Here is a 21,558-nt window from a genome sequence, read left to right as displayed (position 1 = left end):
GTTTGTACCATGTTTTGTAATGCTACCATGTTGTTGTTATGTGGTGTTGCTGCCATGCTACGTTGTTGTCTTAGGTGTCTCTTTATTGTGGTGTCTCTCCTGTTGTGTGTTTTGTCCTATATTTTTCATTTTTAATCCCAGGCCCCCGTCCCTGCAGGAGGCCTTTTGGTAGGTCGTCATTGTAAAAAAAGAATATGTTCTTAACTGACTTGCCAAGTTAAATAAAGGTATAATAAAAATAAATAAAAATGTCTCTTTGTCTCTCTAATTATATAACTCTCCACATAAATCCACTCTCCTCTCTCCACAGACCAGCTGAATCATATTCCTAATATAAGTGACAGTATAACTTTAGTTCTGGTTATAACTCCACCTTGTGGGGTAATAAATTATATAGCTGATCATAAAACCCATTCTGCTTCTGGATGGGCTCAGGACAACACACTGAAGGACTAAAGACTGTCTGGGTTATATCCACACTATCACTTACCTAACGTTTGTGTGTGTGTGTCTGTCTAGCATAAGGACTAAAGACTGTCTGGGTTATACTGAAGGACTAAAGACTGTCTGGGTTATACTGAAGGACTAAAGACTGTCTGGGTTATACTGAAGGACTAAAGACTGTCTGGGTTATACCCACACTATCACTTACCTAACGTTTGTGTGTGTGTGTCTGTTTAACATAAGCCACAGCTATTAGCTTAGCCACTATGCTAACGAGCACAGTGCTAATGGGGAGCGTTGGGATTGGTCACGTGGAACACCAGCACGCTAGGCCTCATTAACCTCCTCCTCCCTCTTCCCCTCCTCCTTCCTCCCCTCCTCCCTCCCTCCTCCCCTCCTCCCTCCCTCCCTTCCTCCCTCCCTTCCTTCTCCCTCCTCCTTCTCCCTCCTCCCCTCCTCCCTCCCTTCTTCGCTCCCTTCTCCCTCCTCCCTCCCTCCCTCCCTTCTGCCCTCCCTTCTCCCTCCTCCTTCCTCCCCTCCTCTCTCCCTCCTCCCCTCTTCCTCCCTTCTTCCCTCCCTTCTCCCTCCTCCTTCTCCCTCCTCCCCTCCTCCCTCCTTCTTCCCTCCCTTCTCCCTCCTCCTTTCCTCCCTCCCTTCCTCCTTCTCCCTCCTCCCTCCCTCCTCCCTCCGACAACACAACAGTCGTTACCGCCGGTGATTTGTTCAACCAATTAACGTCCAACTAATCACCTTGTAAGACAAGTGGAACCGTGTGTGTTGCTGCTGAAGTGCTGCACGGCGTAAATTAAATAAAGTCCCTGTAACTGCCTCTCAGACATGCATCTCTCTCCTCTATTCTCTCTGCTCCTCTTCTCTTTCACTGGGGGGGATTACTGGGGAAGACGGCAGGGAATAAAGAGAACGTGTTTTGTAAAGAGGACGTAAACACTTGTTTCTCTGCGTGTCTAATCCTCTCATTCAGGAAGGAAATCAAGAAGGACATGTGTCTTACTCTTCTGACCCCACCCGAGGTCAACTTTGCTCAAAGGATTGTGGGTGATAAGTGGTCCCCAGTGACATGACCTTGAACCAGATGCTGGGATTGCAACTGGTCCACGGGTGATGTTCATATGGTCCTGTGAGGTCAAAGTAGGCTGGCTAAGTAAGGTCACCCCAGGAGGTCAAACAACACAATGAGGAGATTATCAACACCCCAGGAGGTCATACAACACGATGAAGAGTTATCACAACACCCCAGGAGGTCATACAGCACAATGAGGAGTTATCACAACACACCCAGGAGATCATACAGCACAATGAGGAGTTATCACAACACCCCAGGAGGTCATACAGCACAATGAGGAGTTATCACAACACCCCAGGAGGTCATACAACACGATGAGGAGTTATCACAATACCCCAGGAGGTCATACAACATGATGAGGAGTTATCACAACACCCCAGGAGGTCATACATCACAATGAGGAGTTATCACAACACCCCAGGAGGTCATACAACACAATGAGGAGTTATCACAACACCCCAGGAGGTCATACAGCACAATGAGGAGATTATCAACACCCCAGGAGGTCATACAGCACAATGTGGAGATTATCAACACCCCAGGAGGTCATACAGCACAATGTGGAGATTATCAACACCCCAGGAGGTCATACAGCACAATGTGGAGATTATCAACACCCCAGGAGGTCATACAGCACAATGAGGAGATTATCAACACCCCAGGAGGTCATACAACACAATGAGGAGTTATCACAACACCCCAGGAGGTCAAACAACACGATGAGGAGTTATCACAACACCCCAGGAGGTCATACAACACGATGAGGAGATTATCACAACACCCCAGGAGGTCATACAGCACAATGAGGAGATTATCAACACCCCAGGAGGTCATACAGCACAATGTGGAGATTATCAACACCCCAGGAGGTCATACAGCACGATGAGAATGATATTATCAACAGAGCTGGAAAACATCAGTGGTTCTCAACCTGGACTATTAGAACCCCTGGGGGGACCGGACCTATCAACAGGGGGTCCAACCTGGACTATTAGAACCCCTCGGGGAACCTGACCTATCAACAGGGGGTCCAACCTGGACTACTAGAACCCCTGGGGGAACCTGACCTATCAAAAGGGGGTCCAACCTGGACTACTAGAACCCCTGGGGGAACCTGGCCTATCAACAGGGGGTCCAACCTGGACTATTAGAACCTCTGGGCGGTATGAGGGGGTACTCCAGGCAGAGTAAAAGGAGGCTGGGGGTTCAGTAACCAAAGGACATTGAGAGTGGGCAGCTGAGGGTGAAATCTCTATGGTGTTCTGACAAAGTGTTGTGGTTTAACCCAGGTGAACACAGACAGGATATCACACCACACCATGAGGAGGATATTACCAACAGAGATTTGTTCTTATTATTACTATGTATAGAACCAACAGAACTGGCTTACTGTCCGTCAAGCTCTGAATTCCCTGACCTATCCACAGGAGATACTTGGGAAGCCTCAGTCTAATAATCACTTGCACAAGACGTAGCAAAATGTCATTTGTATTCAGAAACAAAAGGAAATGTAAAAGCACTGATTTAGAATACAGTGTCCTGTCCATCAACAGAGAGGATGAAGGGTGTTCACTACCATTATTAATCCATTGGCTTCTTGACCCTCTGTCACTATGAGTCATCGTCGTCATGGTGACTAACACTGAGAAGAAGAACTTCCAAAAAGCCATTTCAAACAAAACACCATTTTAATGCCTTTTCTGTCCTGGTTTTTCTGTCCACTTTGATGGTTAATCCATCAAAGTGAATGGAGAATGTTGTTAATGTGTTCTCCTAATGTCTAACACCCACTGAACCACTGATGGAAGCTACATGGCCTCCTAATGTTGTGGGCTGAAAGGAGATGTTCTTCTCAGACAATTGAACATGTAGAATAGCCAATCCGTGATGGTGGAAGACACAGTGTTTTTCATGTGTGGGTAGAAGGAAAGGGAGAGAGAGAGAGAGAGAGAGAGAGAGAGAGAGAGAGAGAGAGAGAGAGAGAGAGAACACTGCACTCACAGGAACAGCTAAACAGCAGAGAGACAACTCACTGGAACAGCTAAACAGCAGAGAGACAACTCACTGGAACAGCTAAACAGCAGAGAGACAACTCACAGGAACAGCTAAACAGCAGAGAGACAACTCACAGGAACAGCTAAACAGCAGAGAGACAACTCACAGGAACAGCTAAACAGCAGAGATACAACTCACAGGAACAGCTAAACAGCAGAGCGACAACTCACTGGAACAGCTAAACAGCAGAGAGACAACTCACTGGAACAGCTAAACAGCAGAGAGACAACTCACAGGAACAGCTAAACAGCAGAGAGACAACTCACAGGAACAGCTAAACAGCAGAGAGACAACTCACAGGAACAGCTAAACAGCAGAGAGACAACTCACAGGAACAGCTAAACAGCAGAGAGACAACTCACTGGAACAGCTAAACAGCAGAGAGACAACTCACAGGAACAGCTAAACAGCAGAGAGACAACTCACAGGAACAGCTAAACAGCAGAGAGACAACTCACAGGAACAGCTAAACAGCAGAGAGACACTGACTCACAGGAACAGCTAAACAGCAGAGAGACAACTCACAGGAACAGCTAAACAGCAGAGAGACAACTCACAGGAACAGCTAAACAGCAGAGAGACAACTCACAGGAACAGCTAAACAGCAGAGCGACAACTCACTGGAACAGCTAAACAGCAGAGAGACAACTCACTGGAACAGCTAAACAGCAGAGAGACAACTCACAGGAACAGCTAAACAGCAGAGAGACAACTCACAGGAACAGCTAAACAGCAGAGAGACAACTCACAGGAACAGCTAAACAGCAGAGATAAAACTCACACACAGAAGGAGGGGAAGACAGAGAAATAACGATGGAGAGCTGAGAGGGGCTTCCTACTGTGTGATGGTCTGGATGGACTTTATAGAGGAGAAGAGTGGCACCAAGAGATAAGGAGGAAGACAGATTAAAAGGGATGGAGGGAGAGAGCAAGAGAGAGAGAAAGAGAGAGCTAGAGAGAGAGAGGGGGGGCAGAGAGTGAGAAAGAGAGAGAAAGAGAGAGAGAAGATGGGGGGAGAGAGAGAGAGAGAGAGGGAGGGACAGAGAGAGAGAGAACATCTATAATGTGTCAGTACAAGCCCCTCCAACATTGCATACCTTGAAGAGATTTCCCCTCTAGGGATGGAGGCCAGCAGGGCAGATCTGTACCACCCAGCAGGGAGCTGGGTTTAGGACTTATTTACACAATTCACAGAGACATGAATCCCATACGGCACTCTACTCCCTACATAGTGCACTACTTTTGTTTGTGCGTGCACATATTGCCCATTTTGTTAAGTTCCCCAACAAGAAACAAACAATTGTTGTTCAAACAGAAGGGGGAACTAACAGGAACCAACACATGCAGGGTTTTCACAGGGACTCTTAAAGACACCTATGGTGGTGTCCACTGAACGTTGCAACAGGAAATATGGGTCCTAAAAGACATCCACCATAGCTGCCCACTAAATTTGCCCAAGAAAAGGCAAATGAAAATAAAAACCACACCAACCTCCTATAATATGGAGTAGAAACCACACCAATCTATAACATGGAATAGAAACCACACCAACCTCCTATAATATGGAATAGAAACCACACCAATCTATAATATGGAATAGAAACCACACCAACCTATAATATGGAATAGAAACCACACCAATCTATAATATGGAATAGAAACCACACCAACCTCCTATAATATGGAATAGAAACCACACTACCTCCTATAATATGGAATAGAAACCACACCAACCTCCTATAATATGGAATAGAAACCACACTACCTCCTATAATATGGAATAGAAACCACACCAATCTATAACATGGAATAGAAACCACACCAACCTCCTATAATATGGAATAGAAACCACACTACCTCCTATAATATGGAATAGAAACCACACCAATCTATAATATGGAATAGAAACCACACCAACCTCCTATAATATGGAATAGAAACCACACTACCTCCTATAATATGGAATAGAAACCACACCAACCTCCTATAATATGGAATAGAAACCACACCAACCTCCTATAATATGGAATAGAAACCACACCAACCTCCTATAATATGGAGTAGAAACCACACCAACCTATAATATGGAGTAGAAACCACACCAACCTCCTATAATATGGAGTAGAAACCACACCAACCTCCTATAATATGGAGTAGAAACCACACCAACCTCCTATAATATGGAATAGAAACCACACCAACCTCCTATAATATGGAATAGAAACCACACCAACCTATAATATGGAATAGAAACCACACCAACCTCCTATAATATGGAGTAGAAACCACACCAACCTATAATATGGAGTAGAAACCACACCAACCTCCTATAATATGGAATAGAAACCACACCAACCTCCTATAATATGGAGTAGAAACCACACCAACCTCCTATAATATGGAGTAGAAACCACACCAACCTCCTATAATATGGAGTAGAAACCACACCAACCTCCTATAATATGGAATAGAAACCACACCAACCTCCTATAATATGGAATAGAAACCACACCAACCTCCTATAATATGGAGTAGAAACCACACCAACCTATAATATGGAGTAGAAACCACACCAACCTATAATATGGAGTAGAAACCACACCAACCTCCTATAATATGGAATAGAAACCACACCAACCTCCTATAATATGGAATAGAAACCACACCAACCTCCTATAATATGGAATAGAAACCACACCAACCTCCTATAATATGGAATAGAAACCACACCAACCTATAATATGGAGTAGAAACCACACCAACCTCCTATAATATGGAGTAGAAACCACACCAACCTCCTATAATATGGAATAGAAACCACACCAACCTATAATATGGAATAGAAACCACACCAACCTATAATATGGAATAGAAACCACACCAACCTCCTATAATATGGAATAGAAACCACACCAACCTATAATATGGAGTAGAAACCACACCAACCTATAATATGGAATAGAAACCACACCAACCTCCTATAATATGGAGTAGAAACCACACCAACCTCCTATAATATGGAATAGAAACCACACCAACCTCCTATAATATGGAGTAGAAACCACACCAACCTCCTATAATATGGAATAGAAACCACACCAACCTCCTATAATATGGAATAGAAACCACACCAACCTCCTATAATATGGAATAGAAACCACACCAACCTCCAATAATATGGAGTAGAAACCACACCAACCTCCTATAATATGGAATAGAAACCACACCAACCTCCTATAATATGGAATAGAAACCACACCAACCTCCTATAATATGGAATAGAAACCACACCAACCTCCAATAATATGGAGTAGAAACCACACCAACCTCCAATAATATGGAATAGAAACCACACCAACCTCCTATAATATGGAGTAGAAACCACACCAACCTATAATATGGAGTAGAAACCACACCAATCTATAATATGGAGTAGAAACCACACCAACCTCCTATAATATGGAATAGAAACCACACCAACCTCCTATAATATGGAATAGAAACCACACCAACCTCCTATAATATGGAGTAGAAACCACACCAATCTATAACATGGAGTAGAAACCACACCAACCTCCTATAATATGGAATAGAAACCACACCAACCTATAATATGGAGTAGAAACCACACCAACCTCCTATAATATGGAATAGAAACCACACCAACCTATAATATGGAATAGAAACCACACCAACCTCCTATAATATGGAATAGAAACCACACCAACCTATAATATGGAATAGAAACCACACCAACCTCCTATAATATGGAGTAGAAACCACACCAACCTCCTATAATATGGAATAGAAACCACACCAACCTCCTATAATATGGAATAGAAACCACACCAACCTATAATATGGAGTAGAAACCACACCAACCTATAATATGGAGTAGAAACCACACCAACCTCCTATAATATGGAATAGAAACCACACCAACCTCCTATAATATGGAATAGAAACCACACCAACCTATAACCTGAAAGTCAGGACAATCCTTGTCCTGCAAAGAGATATTATTTTTATGTTTTGTAAGCAGTAGGCATTTAGATTTAAAATAGCGGCATATACACAGCACCAGTCAAAAGTTTGGACACACCTACTCATTCAAGGGTTTTCTTTATTTTACTATTTTCTACACTGTAGAATAATAGTGAAGACATCAAAACTATGAAATAACACATATGGAATCATGTAGTAACCAAAAAATTGTTAAACAAATCAAAATAGATTTTAGATTATAGATTCTTCAGAGTAACCACCCCTTGCCTTGATGACAGCTTTGCACACACTTATAGTAAAAATTAAGAAAAACCCTTGAATGAGTATGTGTGTCCAAAATGTTGACTGGTACTGTATTCGGGAAAGTATTCAGACTTTTTCAAAATTTTACTACGTTACAGCCATATTCTAAAATGTATTCAAACTTTTTTCCCCTCATCAATCTACACACAATACCCCATAATGACAAAGCAAAAACTGTTTTTCAGAAATGTTTGCGAATTAATAAAATATAAAAAAATGAAATGTCACATTTACATAAGTATTCAGACCCTTTACTCAGTACTTTGTTTAAGCACCTTTGGCAGCGATTACAGCCTGAATTTGGGGAGTTTCTCCCATTGTTCTCTGCAGATCCTCTCAAGCTCTGTCAGGTTGGATGGGGAGCGTCACTGCACAGCTATTTTCAGGTCTGGGATGTTAGATCGGGTTCAAGTCCGGGCTCTGGCTGGGCCACTCAAGGACATTCAAAGACTTGTCCCGAAGCCACTTCTGCGTTGTCTTGGCTGTGGGCTTAGGGTCGTTGTCCTGTTGGAAGGTGAACCTTCGCCCAAGTCTGAGGTCCTGAGCGCTATGGAGCAGGTTTTCATCAAGGATCTCTCTGTACTTTGCTCCGTTCATCTTTCCCTCGATCCTGACTAGTCTCCCGGTCCCTGCCACTAAAAAACATCCTCACAGCATGATACTACCACCACTATGCTTCACCGTAAGGATGATGCCCGGGATAGGATTAAAAAAGAAAATAAATTAAATAAAAATATAGAACAAAACACACACCTCGACAAGAAAAACAACACAACACTACATAAAGAGAGATCTAAGACATAATACAACTAATACAACTACAACTACTAATACAACCAAAACTACAGCTACAACTACTAATACAACTAAAACTACTGCTACAACTACTAATACAACTAAAACTACTGCTACAACTACTAATACAACTAAAACTACTGCTACAACTACTAATACAACTAAAACTACTGCTACAACTACTAATACAACTAAAACTACAGCTACAACTACTAATACAACCAAAACTACAGCTACAACTACTAATACAACTAAAACTACTGCTACAACTACTAATACAACTAAAACTACTGCTACAACTACTAATACAACTAATAAACTATTGCTACAACTACTAATACAACTAAAACTACTGCTACAACTACTAATACAACCAAAACTACAGCTACAACTACTAATACAACTAAAACTACTGCTACAACTACTAATACAACTAAAACTACTGCTACAACTACTAATACAACTAATAAACTATTGCTACAACTACTAATACAACTAAAACTACTGCTACAACTACTAATACAACTAAAACTACTGCTACAACTACTAATACAACTAAAACTACAACTACTAATACAACTAAAACTACTGCTACAACTACTAATACAACTAAAACTACTGCTACAACTACTAATACAACTAAAACTACTGCTACAACTACTAATACAACTAATAAAACTACTGCAACAACTACTAATACAACTAAAACTACTGCTACAACTACTAATACAACCAAAACTACTGCTACAACTACTAATACAACTAAAACTACTGCTACAACTACTAATACAACTAATACAACTACAACTACTAATACAACTAAAACTACTGCTACAACTACTAATACAACTAAAACTACTGCTACAACTACTAATACAACTAATAAACTACTGCTACAACTACTAATACAACTAAAACTACAACTACTAATACAACTAAAACTACTGCTACAACTACTAATACAACTAAAACTACTGCTACAACTACTAATACAACTAAAACTACTGCTACAACTACTAATACAACTAATAAAACTACTGCAACAACTACTAATACAACTAAAACTACTGCTACAACTACTAATACAACTAAAACTACAACTACTAATACAACTAATACAACTACAACTACTAATACAACTAAAACTACTGCTACAACTACTAATACAACTAAAACTACTGCTACAACTACTAATACAACTAAAACTACTGCTACAACTACTAATACAACTAATAAACTATTGCTACAACTACTAATACAACTAATAAACTATTGCTACAACTACTAATACAACTAAAACTACTAATACAACTAAAACTACTGCTACAACTACTAATACAACTAATAAAACTACAACTACTAATACACCTAAAACTACTGCTACAACTACTAATACAACTAATAAAACTACAACTACTAATACACCTAAAACTACTGCTACAACTACTAATACAACTAAAACTACAGCTACAACTACTAATACAACTAAAACTACTGCAACAACTAAAACTACTGCTACAACTACTAATACAACCAAAACTACTGCTACAACTACTAATACAACTAAAACTACTGGTACAACTACTAATACAACTAATACAACAACAACTACTAATACAACTAAAACTACTGCTACAACTATTAATACAACTAAAACTACTGCTACAACTACTAATACAACCAAAACTACTGCTACAACTACTAATACAAGTAAAACTACTGCTACAACTACTAATACAACTAAAACTACTGCTACAACTACTAATACAACTAAAACTACTGCTACAACTACTAATACAACTAATACAACTACAACTACTAATACAACTAAAACTACAGCTACAACTACTAATACAACTAAAACTACTGGTACAACTACTAATACAACTAAAACTACTGCTACAACTACTAATACAACTAAAACTACTGCTACAACTACTAATACAACTAAAACTACTGCTACAACTACTAATACAACTAATAACACTACTGCGACAATAACTAATCAAATCAAATCAAATCGTATTAGACACATGCGCCGAATACAACATGCTTACTTACGAGCCCCTAACCAACAATGCAGTTAAAAATTTTTTATATAATAATACAAATAAGAATAAGAAATAAAAGTAACAAGTAATTAAAGAGCAACAGTAAAATAACAATAGCGGAACAGAGTCAATGTGCGGGGCACCGGTTAGTTGAGGTAATATGTACATGTAGGTAGAATTATTAAAGTGACTATGTATAGATGACAACAACACAGAGTAGCAGAGGTGTAAAATAGGGGGGGGATGCAAATAGTCTGGGTGGCCATTTGATTAGATGTTCAGGAGTCTTATGGTTTGGGGGTAGAAGCTGTTTAGAAGCCGCTTGGACCTAGATGTGGCGCTCCGGTACCGCTTGCCATGTGGTAGCAGAGAGAACAGTCTATGACTAGAGTGGCTGGAGTCTTTGACAATTTTTAGGGCCTTCCTCTGACACCGCCTGGTATAGAGGTCCTGGATGGCAGGAAGCTTGGCCCCAGTAATGTACTGGGCCGTACGCACTACCCTCTGTAGTGCCTTGCGGTCGGAGGCCGAACAGTTGCTGGAAGTGATGCAACCAGTCAGGATGCTCTCGATGGTGCAGCTGTAGAACCTTTTGCGGATCTGAGGACCCATGCCAAATCTTTTCAGTCTCCTGAGGGGGAAAAGGTTTGTCGTGCTCCTCTTCACGACTAATACTAATACTAATACAACTAATAAAACTAAGTACCTATAATATACAGTTGAAGTCGGAAGATTACATACACCTGAGCCAAATACATTTAAACTCAGTTTTACACAATGCCTGACATTTAATCCTAGTAAAAATGTCCTGTCTTAGGTCAGTTAGGATCACCACTTTATTTTCAGAATGTGAAATGTCAGAATAATAGTAGAGAGAATGATTTATTATAGCTTTTATTTCTTTCATCACATTCCCAGTGGGTCAGAAGTTTACATACACTCAATTAGTATTTGGCAGCATTGCCTTTCAATTGTTTAACTAGGGTCAAATGTTTCAGGTAGGCCTCCACAAGCTTCCCACAATAAATTGGGTGAATGTTGGCCCATTCCTCCTGACAGAGCTGGTGTAACTGAGTCAGGTTTGTAGGCCTCCTTGCAGGCACACGCTTTTTTCAGTTCTGCCCACAAATTTTCTATAGAATTGAGGTCAGGACTTTGTCATGGCAACTCCAATACCTTGACTTTGTTGTCCTTAAGCCATTTTGCCACAACTTTGGAAGTATGCTTGGGGTCATTGTACATTTGGAAGGCCCATTTGCGACTAAGCTTTAACTTCCTGACTGATGTCTTGAGATGTTGCTTCAATATATCCACTTAATTTTCCTTTCTCATGATGCCATCTTTTTTGTGAAGTGCACCAGTCCCTCCTGCAGCAAAGCACCCCCACGACGTGATGCTGCCGTGCTTCATAGTTGGGATGGTGTTCTTCGGCTTGCAAGCCTCCCCCTTTTTCCTCCAAACATAACGATGGTCATTATGGCCAGAGAACATTTCACCAAAAAGTACGATCTTTGTCCCCATTTGCAGTTGTAAACCGTAGTCTGGCCTTTTTATGGCAGTTTTGGAGCAGTGGCTTCTTCCTTGCTGAGCGGCCTTTCAGGTTATGTCGATATAGGACTCGTTTTACTGTGGATATAGATAATTTTGTACCTGTTTCCTCCAGCATCTTCACAAGGTCCTTTGCTGTTGTTCTGGGATTGATTTGCACTTTTCGCACCAAAGTACGTTCATCTCTAGGAGACAGAATGCGTCTCCTTCCTGAGCGGTATGACGACCGCATGGTCCCATGATGTTTATACTTGCGTACTATTGTTTGTACAGATGAATGTGGTACCTTCAGGCGTTTGGAAATTGCTCCCAAAGATGAACCAGACTTGTGGAGGTCTACAATGATTTTTCTGACGTCTTGGATGATTTATTTTGATTTTCCCATGATGTCAAGCAAAGAGTCACTGAGTTTGAAGGTAGGCCTTGAAATACATCCACAGGTACACCTCCAATTGACTTAAATGATGTCAAATAGCCTATCAGAAGCTTCTTAAGCCATGACATCATTTTATGGAATATTCCAAGCTGTTTAAAGGCACAGTCAACTTAGTGTATGTAAACTTCTGACCCACTGGAATTGTGATACAGTGAATTATAAGTGAAATAATCTGTCTGTAAACAATTGTTGGAAAAGATTATAGTGTCATGCACAAAGTAGATGTCCTAACAGACTTGCCAAAACTATAGTTTGTTAACAAGAAATGTGTGTAGTGGTTGAAAAACGAGTTTTAATGACTCCAACCTAAGTGTATGTAAACTTCCCACTTCAACTGTACATATATATTTACGAATACATTCACATTGTGATGTTTCTATTAGTTAAAAATACAAACGTATTTTTCTTAACATTTGAAAAATGGGCTTTCTTAATGTAATGTCCCTGTGTGACTTCTATAGGTTAATGATTCCAGTCAGTTGGTATCTGAAAGATCTCACTCCCTCCTCATGATGTACCCTTGGGATGTGTTGCTGCTGTTGTCCACGTAGGTGTGCCTTAATATATACAGGGACATTTAAGTTGATACATTTAAAAAAATTAATTGGTACCAAAGCTTTTATTTCTACCTATTAATAATCCATTGTCAACTTCCTGTCTGGTCAATTTCTCACTGTCACCCTGTTTACATATAAGGCTATGGATTTCGTACCTTTCAAAATGAGTTTGTTGATTGTTGAGTTTGTTGATGGAAACCATGCAATGACTGTATGATGATGATGATGATGACTGGGCGCTGGGATGTTGGTTCCCATGTCAACTAATGGAGTTCTAGAACACCTTCATATCAGATGTCCGGCCTGGTAGCTAACGGTTGTCCATTCAAATAAACCCAAAAACCTTTAGTGTAAATGTTTGTGTGTGTGTGTGTGTGTGTGTGTGTGTGTGTGTGTGTGTGTGTGTGTGTGTGTGTGTGTGTGTGTGTGTGTGTGTGTGTGTGTGTGTGTGTATTGATTTTCATACATGTTATGGTCTGTGTGTGTGTGTGAGCTTGACAGTGACCTGGTTAAAACAGTGACATAAGAGAGAGTGGTTCCTCCTTACGGACCAGACAGCCTGGCAGCTTGTGTTCTCCGTCTGTTCTGAACCAGAAGCAGACAGTAAGCCTTAACCAGGCCGCTATGTGATCTATTATTGAGGGGTGATTAACGTCCACAGGCTACAGATACAAAGGAGGAAAGCAGGTTGGACTGGAGACTTGGCTCTCAGTTCACGGTTTTACTGCAGAACGCTCATGAAAAATGAAAACCATTGGGCCACTACCCGATATGGTAATCTGGAACTTCAAAACAGTTTGATCTCTATCTGGTACTTCCTTATATCATGTAGACAGCAGTCTGTCATATCATTCTCCTGTCCCTTTTGAACTTCCTCAAACATCTCCTGTAGCATTTATTCTCCTCCTCCTCCTCTTCCTTCTCCTCCTCTGCTTCTTCCTCATCCTCCTCCTCCTCCTCTTCTTTCTCCTTCTCCTCCTCCTCCTCTTCCTTCTCCTCCTCTGATTCTTCCTCATCCTCCTCCTCTTCTTTCTCCTCCTCCTCCTTCTCCTCCTCCTCCTCCTGCTCCTCTGCTTCTTCCTCCTCCTCCTCTTTCTCTTTCTCCTCCTCTGCTTCTTCCTCATCCTCCTCCTCTTCTTTCTCCTCCTCCTCCTTCTCCTCCTCCTCCTCCTGCTCCTCTGCTTCTTCCTCCTCCTTCTCCTCCTCCTCCTCCTCCTCTGCTTCTTCCTCAGCCTCCTCCTCCTTCTTCTCCTCCTCCTCTGCTTCTTCCTCATCCTCCTCCTCCTCCTTCTCCTCCTCCTCCTCCTGCTCCTCTGCTTCTTCCTCCTCCTCCTCTTTCTCTTTCTCCTCCTCTTCCTTCTCCTCCTCTGCTTCTTCCTCATCCTCCTCCTCTTCTTTCTCCTCCTCCTCCTTCTCCTCCTCCTCCTCCTGCTCCTCTGCTTCTTCCTCCTCCTTCTCCTCCTCCTCCTCCTCCTCTGCTTCTTCCTCAGCCTCCTCCTCCTTCTTCTCCTCCTCCTCCTCCTCTGCTTCTTCCTCATCCTCCTCCTCCTCCTTCTCCTCCCCCTCCTCATCCTCCTTAGTGTCTTCTCTTCTGAAGCGGATTATGGTGATTGGCAAACCAACAAAGTGTTTCATGATTTCCAGCAGTCCTCCTGGACTAGGGAATGAAGACAGGGGACACTTCCATTCTAGAGCTAATCTAGTTACCATGTCACTCCAGGGACAATCCCATATTCCCTTTTACCCCTATCCTCACACTTTCACACACACACACACACACACACACACACACACACACACACACACACACACACACACACACACACACACACACACACACACACACACTCAGAGGGAATAACATATCACTAGTCATTAGCAGTGTTACTCCCTTCATGTTGTGGTGTAGGCTGTCCTCATCATCAGCAGCCCATTCTGTGGAACCCCACCGATGGACCAACACCTCATTTCCCCAGCAGCACAATCAGTGTGTGTGTGTGTGTGTGTGTGTGTGTGTGTGTGTGTGTGTGTGTGTGTGTGTGTGTGTGTGTGTGTGTGTGTGCGTGTGTGTGTGTGTGTGTGTGTGTGTGTATATACATGTCAATGAAACACTCCTACAGTAATCACTTTCACTGTGGTAACTTTGCAGCAAATATGTTTTTCCTGGGAAATGACTAACGACAAATGCTTCTGTAATCAGCTGAGCAGGCTGAATCCATCACATGTTAGATTACATTACTCTGTAATCAGCTGAGCAGGCTGAATCCATCACATGTCAGATTACATTACTCTGTAATCAGCTGAGCAGGCTGAATCCATCACATGTTAGATTACATTACTCTGTAATCAGCTGAGCAGGCTGAATCCATCACATGTCAGATTACATTACTCTGTAATCAGCTGAGCAGGCTGAATCCATCACATGTTAGATTACATTACTCTGTAATCAGCTGAGCAGGCTGAATCCATCACATGTCAGATTACATTACTCTGTAATCAGCTGAGCAGGCTGAATCCATCACATGTTAGATTACATTACTCTGTAATCAGCTGAGCAGGCTGAATCCATCACATGTTAGATTACATTACTCTGTAATCAGCTGAGCAGGCTGAATCCATCACATGTCAGATTACTTTACTCTGTAATCAGCTGAGCAGGCTGAATCCATCACATGTTAGATTACTTTACTCTGTAATCAGCTGAGCAGGCTGAATCCATCACATGTCAGATTACTTTACTCTGTAATCAGCTGAGCAGGCTGAATCCATCACATGTTAGATTACATTACTCTGTAATCAGCTGAGCAGGCTGAATCCATCACATGTTAGATTACATTACTCTGTAATCAGCTGAGCAGGCTGAATCCATCACATGTTAGATTACATTACTCTGTAATCAGCTGAGCAGGCTGAATCCATCACATGTTAGATTACATTACTCTGTAATCAGCTGAGCAGGCTGAATCCATCACATGTTAGATTACATTACTCTGTAATCAGCTGAGCATCCTGAATCCATCACATGTTAGATTACATTACTCTGAAGGGACTAAGACAGACGAAACATGTTGGGTCAGGTACAATACAGGTGAACTACTGTAGAATGAGTCTGTCATAAGACATCACAAATCAGAGATGACCAGGTGAACTACTGTAGAATGAGTCTGTCATAAGACATCAGAAATCAGAGATGACCAGGTGTCGGATAGAAAAGTGGCAGGGGAAGATTCTGCTCCACTAATGAACTGGGGTTGGAGAGAGAGAGAGGAGAGATAGAGAGGAGAAGGAAAGAGAGAAAGGAGAGATAGAGAGGAGAAAGAAAGAGAGAGACATCCCTATTTATTACAGAGAAAGGGACAGTTAGACAGACACTCTGTTTACCTCTATGTCCACTTCCCTCCCTCTCTCTGCACTCCTTTAACTGAATCAATACAGACCAGTCAATATCTCCCTTCCTCCCTCCTGACCACAGCACCTCTATTCTATTATAACAGATGGTAGATTGACCTAACTTCCTCCCTCCTGACCACAGCACCTCTATTCTATTATAACTGATGGTAGATTGACCTAACTTCCTCCCTCCTGACCACAGCACCTCTATTCTATTATAACTGATGGTAGATTGACCTAACTTCCTCCCTCCTGACCACAGCACCTCTATTATATTATAACTGATGGTAGATTGACCTAACTTCCTCCCTCCTGACCACAGCACCTCTATTATATTAAACTGATGGTAGATTGACCTAACTTCCTCCCTCCTGACCACAGCACCTGTATTATATTATAACTGATGGTAGATTGACCTAACTTCCTCCCTCCTGACCACAGCACCTCTATTCTATTATAACTGATGGTAGATTGACCTAACTTCCTCCCCCCTGACCACAGCACCTCTATTATATTATAACTGATGGTAGATTGACCTAACTTCCTCCCTCCTGACCACAGCACCTCTATTATATTATAACTGATGGTAGATTGACCTAGCTTCCTCCCTCCTGACCACAGCACCTCTATTATATTAAACTGATGGTAGAATGACCTAACTTCCTCCCTCCTGACCACAGCACCTCTATTATATTATAACTGATGGTAGATTGACCTAACTTCCTCCCTCCTGACCACAGCACCTCTATTATATTATAACTGATGGTAGATTGACCTAACTTCCTCCCTCCTGACCACAGCACCTCTATTCTATTATAACTGATGGTAGATTGACCTAACTTCCTCCCTCCTGACCACAGCACCTCTATTCTATTATAACTGATGGTAGATTGACCTAACTTCCTCCCTCCTGACCACAGCACCTCTATTATATTAAACTGATGGTAGATTGACCTAACTTCCTCCCTCCTGACCACAGCACCTCTATTATATTATAACTGATGGTAGATTGACCTAACGTCCTCCCTCCTGACCACAGCACCTCTATTATATTATAACTGATGGTAGATTGACCTAACTCCCGCCCTCCTGACCACAGCACCTCTATTCTATTATAACTGATGGTAGATTGACCTAACTCCCTCCCTCCTGACCACAGCACCTCTATTCTATTATAACTGATGGTAGATTGACCTAACTTCCTCCCCCCTGACCAGAGCACCTCTATTATATTATAACTGATGGTAGATTGACCTAACTTCCTCCCTCCTGACCACAGCACCTCTATTCTATTATAACTGATGGTAGATTGACCTAACTCCCTCCCTCCTGACCACAGCACCTCTATTCTATTATAACTGATGGTAGATTGACCTAACTTCCTCCCTCCTGACCACAGCACCTCTATTATATTATAACTGATGGTAGATTGACCTAACGTCCTCCCTCCTGACCACAGCACCTCTATTCTATTAAACTGATGGTAGATTGACATCCTGCTCTGCCGACTGCCTTGGTCTCTCAGTCATAAAGAGGTAAACCACAGAGACTAGAGGAGTGCAATAACTCAGAAGGTCATAGTGCTGCAGGATCTGTTTGACTTGACAGAGTGTGTGTGTGTGTGTGTGTGTGTGTGTGTGTGTGTGTGTGTGTGTGTGTGTGTGTGTGTGTGTGTGTGTGTGTGTGTGTGTGTGTGTGTGTGTGTGTGTGTGTGTGTGTGTGTGTGTGTGTTACAGCAGACTCACCACTAGAACAGTCCACTCCTCCCCAGCCTGGTTCACACTGACACGTATCAGGAGACACACACCGACCATGGGCACATTCTACTGAACACTGAGCTGTACGGGGGAGAGGAGAGGTGTTACACACACAGAAATACACACACAAACCGACCATGGGCACATTCTACTGAACACTGAGCTGTACGGGGGAGAGGAGAGGTGTTACACACACAGAAATACACACACACACTGACCATGGGCACATTCTACTGAACACTGAGCTGTACGGGGGAGAGGAGAGGTGTTACACACACAGAAATACACACACACACCGACCATGGGCACATTCTACTGAACACTGAGCTGTATAACTCCTTACATGTCAGGGCTGGTTAACCTACAGTACTATATATACAGTATATAGCTATACATCACATTGTGTTAAAATCTCATTGAGGAATTAGTTTGAGGGAGAAGGGGAGCAGGAAATGATAGAAGAACACGAGGAGAAAAAGCGAAAGTGGCAGAGAGAGTGGTGGATGGCAGAGAGAGAAGGAGAGAGAAAGAGAGAGAAAGAGAAAAAGAGGAGAGAGAAAGAGAGAGAATGAGAGAGGAGAGAGGAAGATAGAGGAGAGAGAAAGAGAGAGAAATTAAGAAAGAGAGAAAGAGAAAGATATAGCAGAGAGAGTGAAAGAGAGCGATAGAGAGAGAAAGAGAAAGAGAGATAGCGAGAGAGAGAGAGAAAGAGAGAGATAGAGAGAGAAAGAGAGATGAAGAGATAGATAGAGAAAGAGAGAAAGAGAGAAAGAGAGAGATAGAGATATAGAGAGAAAGAGAGCAATGTAATTGACTCTAACCACCTCTGGGAAAATGGGAAAACACTAAACAAACAACAACACGAGGAGTTATCTGTCCAACACGGAGATGTATGGATAAACCACTTCTCCAATCTTTTTGTCCCTATAACAAAGAACAAACAGCAAAAAAATATACATGATCAAATACAAATCTTACAATCAGCTATTAAAGACTACCGGAACCCACTGGATTCTCCAATTACATTGAATGAACTGCAGGACAAAACACAAACCCTCCAACCCAAAAAGACCTGTGGTGTTGATGGTATCCTCAATGAAATGATCAAATATACAGACCACAAATTCCAATTGGCTATACTAAAACTCTTTAATATCATCCACTGCTCTGGCATCTTCCCCAATATTTGGAACCAAGGACTGATCACCCCAATGTACAAAAGTGGAGACAAATTTGACCCCAATAACTACCGTGGGATATACGTCAACAGCAACCTTGAGAAAAAACCTCTGCATTATCATTAACAGCAGACTAGTGAAAACAATGTACTAAGTAAATTACCGTACAACAGACCACGTATTCACCCTGCACAACCTAATTGACAAACAAACAAACCAAAACAAAGGCAAAATTCTCTCATGCTTTGTTGATTTCAAAAAAGCCTTTGACTCAATTTGGCATGAGGGTCTGCTATATAAATTAATGGAAAGTAGTGTTGGGGGAAAAACATATGGCATTATAAAATCCATGTACACAAACAAGTGTGCGGTTAAAGTTGGCAAAAAGCACACACATTTCATTCCACAGGGCCGTGGTGTGAGACAGGGATGCAGCTTAAGCTGGGGCTCCCGAGTGGCGCAGCGGTCTAAGACACTGCATCTCAGTGCTAGAGGCGTCACTACAGACCCTGGTTGGATTCCAGGCTGTATCACAGCGGTCTAAGGCACTGCCTCTCAGTGCTAGAGGCGTCACTACAGACCCTGGTTGGATTCCAGGCTGTATCACAGCGGTCTAAGGCACTGCATCTCAGTGCTAGAGGCGTCACTACAGACTCTGGTTGGATTCCAGGCTGTATCACAGCGGTCTAAGGCACTGCATCTCAGTGCTAGAGGCGTCACTACAGACCCTGGTTGGATTCCAGGCTGTATCACAGCGGTCTAAGGCACTGCATCTCAGTGCTAGAGGCGTCAGTACAGACCCTGGTTGGATTCCAGGCTGTATCACAGCGGTCTAAGACACTGCATCTCAGTGCTAGAGGCGTCACTACAGACCCTGGTTGGATTCCAGGCTGTATCACAGCGGTCTAAGACACTGCATCTCAGTGCTAGAGGCGTCACTACAGACCCTGGTTGGATTCCAGGCTGTATCACACCGGTCTAAGACACTGCATCTCAGTGCTAGAGGCGTCACTACAGACCCTGGTTGGATTCCAGGCTGTATCACAGCGGTCTAAGACACTGCATCTCAGTGCTAGAGGCGTCACTACAGACCCTGGTTGGATTCCAGGCTGTATCACAGCGGTCTAAGACAGCGGTCTAAGACACTGCATCTCAGTGCTAGAGTGCTAGAGGCGTCACTACAGACCCTGGTTGGATTCCAGGCTGTATTAGTGCTAAATACGGCTGCTAGAATCCTGACTAGAACCAAAAAATTTGATCATATTACTCCAGTGTTAGCCTCCCTACACTGGCTTCCTGTTAAGGCAAGGGCTGATTTCAAGGTTTTACTGCTAACCTACAAAGCATTACATGGGCTTGCTCCTACCTATCTTTCCGATTTGGTCCTGCCGTACATACCTACACGTACGCTACGGTCACAAGACGCAGGCCTCCTAATTGTCCCTAGAATTTCTAAGCAAACGGCTGGAGGTAGGGCTTTCTCCTATAGAGCTCCATTTTTATGGAATGGTCTGCCTACCAATGTGAGAGACGCAGACTCAGTCTCAACCTTTAAGTCTTTACTGAAGACTTATCTCTTCAGTAGGTCCTATGATTAAGTATAGTCTGGCCCAGGAGTGTGAAGGTGAACGGAAAGGCTGGAGCAACGAACCGCCCTTGCTGTCTCTGCCTTGCCGGTTCCCCTCTTTCCACTGGGATTCTCTGCCTCTAACCCTTTTACAGAGGCTGAGTCACTGGCCTACTGGTGTTCTTCCATGCCGTCCATGGGAGGGGTGCGTCACTTGAGTGGGTTGAGTCACTGACGTGGTCTTCCTGTCTGGGTTGGCGCCCCCCCTTGGGTTGTGCCATGGCGGAGATCGTTGTGGGCTATACTCGGCCTTGTCTTAGGACGGTAAGTTGGTGGTTGGAGACATCCCTCTAGTGGTGTGGGGGCTGTGCTTTGGCAAAGTGGGTGG

General features: G+C 42.6%; 1 protein-coding gene across 2 annotated transcripts in view; it reads right to left on the bottom strand.

The window, feature by feature from the left end:
- Positions 1-21,558, bottom strand: part of LOC106593436 (multiple epidermal growth factor-like domains protein 11) — a 380,364-nt gene that overhangs the window by 210,694 nt on the left and 148,112 nt on the right. For both annotated transcript variants that reach the window (XM_045708336.1, XM_045708337.1), the window contains exon 6: positions 18,414-18,506. In XM_045708336.1, the coding sequence (XP_045564292.1) occupies positions 18,414-18,506 (93 nt within the window). The remainder of the gene's footprint in view (positions 1-18,413; positions 18,507-21,558) is intronic.

This window comes from Salmo salar, chromosome ssa26 (genome assembly GCF_905237065.1).
Source record: "Salmo salar chromosome ssa26, Ssal_v3.1, whole genome shotgun sequence".
Classification (NCBI taxonomy): Eukaryota; Metazoa; Chordata; class Actinopteri; order Salmoniformes; family Salmonidae; genus Salmo; species Salmo salar.
Note: the sequence above shows the minus strand (reverse complement) of the source record. Positions and strands in the feature narration are given on the sequence as shown.